The sequence below is a fragment of the Colletotrichum gloeosporioides genome (assembly GCF_011800055.1).
Source record: "Colletotrichum gloeosporioides strain Lc1 chromosome Unknown consensus_2, whole genome shotgun sequence".
Classification (NCBI taxonomy): Eukaryota; Fungi; Ascomycota; class Sordariomycetes; order Glomerellales; family Glomerellaceae; genus Colletotrichum; species Colletotrichum gloeosporioides.
This window is the reverse complement of record NW_025544647.1, coordinates 23268-26875: the sequence shown is the minus strand read 5'-3', so window position 1 is coordinate 26875 and position 3608 is coordinate 23268. Positions and strand designations below refer to the sequence as shown.

Genomic DNA, 3608 nt, shown 5'->3' with positions numbered 1-3608 from the left:
TTGTCGGCCTCTGCCAATCACCGTAACCCGCTATGTCAGCCCACGGCGCACTTGGGGGCCCGAGATTGCATTTTGAGAGGCAAGAATCCCCCACCAGGTCACGCCTTGCCCTTTCCTTCCCTGTCACACGCCGTCTTCCACGTCTAGTTTCAGTGGCAGATCCTCCTATTGAAGCAACAAGACGGCGGACACAAGTTGATGGATGGTGCGGCTTTGGATGCGTTCCCCTGAGTTCGAGGGAGCTCCGGCGATCATGATCCGTCCCTCCATCAAGCAGACTTCTGTCACTGTCTCGTGTAGCATTTGGTGTGTATGCTGACTTGCCGCGACCACCAAAGCTTACATGCGATGAATCGTCGACGTGCTCGAATAGGAACAGTGAATAAATTCACGGAATTGCCGCAAGATATAAGTGATTCATGCCAAGTTGCTTCTTCGCGATAGAGTCTCTATGTCGTTGAAGGGCTGCAAAAAGGCTCATGTCTTCAGCATGGCAAAGCGGTCATCCCGGGCTCGTTTAGTACGCAAGCTAAGCTCAGCAAGCATTCCATCTCCAATATCAAGGATGGACCGCCGGCAATGCGATGGCTGTTTATTGCTTCATGCTAGGCGCGTTTAGCAACAAACGCAATGAAACCACACAAGACTATCAACGCGTCTGTCCGCGTCGCAGCGGGACAATGTCAGCCAACCAACACCTTAAACACCGTCTAGTGCCTCCTTTGACTTTTTCATGATATCCCCTCGCTTCATGCTGGTTGTCGTATTTCGGAAACTAGTTCGCAGGACATCTCGCCTCCAACATCCCCCTCCCCATCATCATTACCGATCACATCGTATCATCGCATCTCGCAACTCGACTCTTTGCTCGCGCACTCTCTCAAATTGATTGCCTCCGCCTCCGAGGCCCGTCCAACGAGCCTTGGCAGCCCTGCACCTCCGAAAAGAACCTGCCGGCAACCCCCAAATCAGGTCACCTGCCGCATCGACAAGCCTCCCAGACCCGCCTCGTTGCTGGCCCCCGACCTCATCCACCGATTCGAATTTCGATGCACATTGAAAAAGGCCGCCCAGGACACCCACTGCGCTGAACGCTGCAACCCCCGACAGCCATCGCTGCACCCCAAACCTCCCGGCCGGCGGCACGGCTGTGAGATCCCGCCTCACACGGTTTCCCTCCTGACCTGCATCATGCGGCCCTGCTAAAGAAAACCACACCACTATCTCCCGTCGCCCGTGTCCTCCCGCGCCTTCAATGCCAGCCGTCGTTGCTGCTCGCAACCCGAAACACGGAATACCCGCGACTCAAGAACAAAAAAGAGAGGCCCAGTGCCAGTGAGCTTTGGCTCCTCAACAAACTGACACCGCTCTCCGATCTTCGGTTTCGTTCCGATCAGGGAACGCTGCCAGCCTTTCCGGTTCCAGGGTCGACGGTCAATCACCAGGCTTAGCACTCCGCTCCGTGCGCGACCCTGTCTGTTCGTCCTGTTGCGAGCCTGCGCTGCGGTTGGCTGCCCACCGCAGTTGACCTGGACCTGGCTCGCGTCTCCAATCGCCTCATACCGACTTGCGCTCTAACATCCAACTCGTCACCTCTCCCGCCAATCTCCGCGTGGGCTGTACCTGCTGCCCGCTAGCGTCGGCCTCCACCGCCTCCGCGAGGCTCCGCTCTCTCCTGGACTCTGCCTCCTCGCTTCGGGCCTTACCTTCCCCATCAATTCTGGTCAGGTCCCTTCCTAATCCTATTGAGGGCTCGCCGACTGGTCCAGCATTGAGGAAATATAATCTTTCCTCCGCCTTTCCTCCCGCCAGGAAAAAGAGAGACTCTTCCGAGATGTCTTCCTCCAATTCAGCGTCGTCGTCCTCCAACAGTTATCTTGAGCAGGGTGTCTCTATGCTCAGTACTGTTGGCGCGTACATGCGGCTACCAGCCATAGCCTCGACGGTATGGCCATTCCCGCCTCCTCGTCCTACGGACTGCCCATCTTTTCTCACCGAGCCTTCAACCTTCCTGTCTGCTACCCCTCCTCTTGGGCCCTCATCCCGAGATGGTGCCTCTACCGCTATGCTAGTCCCCAAAGCTAATCAGTCTCTTTTGCCTCGCAGGGTATCGCAGCAGTCTTGACGACCCTCCTCTACTTCAAGCAGAAGTAAGTGTTCCCTTCGCCCCCAACCCAAGCGGTTCGCGTGTGTGTCCATGTGACGCCACCTCTTCCCGATGCGACCCCACAACGAAAGCAAGCTAACGAGACCGCGTGTGGCTCCAGGGCTTTGATTTACCCTTCGCACATGCCCCCGAATTCCCGCACCGAAGTCCCACGACCTTCACAATACGGAATTAAAGATTTTGAAGAGCTGGTCATCCCGACAAACGATGGCGAAAAGCTCTCGGCCTTTTACATTCGCGGCCCTCGCGGCGGCAACAACTCGAATGTCACCGTCCTGATGTTCCACGGCAACGCCGGCAATATCGGTCACCGCCTGCCCATTGCCCGCATGCTTATTAACTTTATCGGCTGCAATGTTTTCATGCTCGAGTACCGCGGCTACGGCCTCTCCACCGGCGAGCCTGACGAGTCCGGCCTTTTTCTCGACGCGCAAACCGCGCTTGACTATCTCCGCGCCCGCGCAGAGACGAGCAGCCATAAGCTGGTTGTCTACGGCCAGAGCTTGGGCGGGGCCGTCGCCATCAAGCTTGTCGCCAAGAACCAAAAAGATGGCGATATTGCGGGTTTGATCTTGGAGAACACCTTCCTCTCCATGCGCAAGCTTATCCCATCCGTTCTTCCTCCGGCCAAGTACTTGACCCTCTTGTGTCACCAAGTATGGCCGAGCGAGTCGGTGATTCCCAACATCACCTCGGTGCCCATGCTTTTCCTCTCTGGCCTGCAGGACGAGATCGTACCGTAAGTCTACTTCCGTTTTTGCTACATGTTTTCCCCCAGCGGATATGATGATCTGAAGTCACCACCCACAAAATATGAGTCCTTCGGAACGCTTGATTTTACCCTACGACGAGAGTCTGATACCGCTTATCCAACCTGTTTTTTGTGTTGTCTTGGATGTCACCGCTCTTAAGACTAACTAACACATGTCTCAGACCTCGTCACATGCGCCAGCTTTACGAGCTGTCCCAGGCACCCTCCAAAATCTGGAAACCCCTGCCAGCGGGCGACCACAACTCTAGTGTCCTCGAGGAGGGTTACTTTGAAGCGATAGCCGACTTCTTGGCGAATGTAACCGGCGGGGCTAGCAAGGAAGAGAAGCAGCGCTTGTAGAGAAAGCACTTTGAGGACGAGGAACGGTTCAACAGGCATGTAGCCGAGATCCTGGCGAAGGGGTCGGACCGGGAATCTCTCTTCTCTGTTTTTTCAGAGACTTTCTGCTGTCGCAGGCAAAGTCGGTACGGGCATGCGCGCGAAGGCGACCTCTTGAGTTTCTGAGATGGATCAAGACTGCCTGCGCGAGACGACAAGAAGCGGAAGACACTTTCATGGAGGCTCGTGGCGGCGGCGTCTCCTACCACCTAATAACCATCTCGGTGGTCCCTAGAATGATACCCCCACCCGGCGCCCACAGAACGGGCCGGGGTGCTACGTTCAACTTCC

The 3608-nt window shown here is 56.1% G+C and overlaps 1 protein-coding gene across 1 annotated transcript; it reads left to right on the top strand.

Annotated features, from left to right (window-relative positions):
- Nucleotides 1-1834: 1834 nt before the first annotated feature.
- GCG54_00004986 (Protein bem46) lies at nt 1835-3278 on the top strand (the record flags this gene model as incomplete). The annotated part of the gene is made up of 4 exons (XM_045405020.1): nt 1835-1945; nt 2107-2150; nt 2268-2906; nt 3101-3278. 4 exons carry the CDS (start codon nt 1835-1837, stop codon nt 3276-3278), a joined length of 972 nt encoding a protein of 323 aa, XP_045271204.1.
- Between the last annotated feature and the right edge of the window lie 330 nt (nt 3279-3608).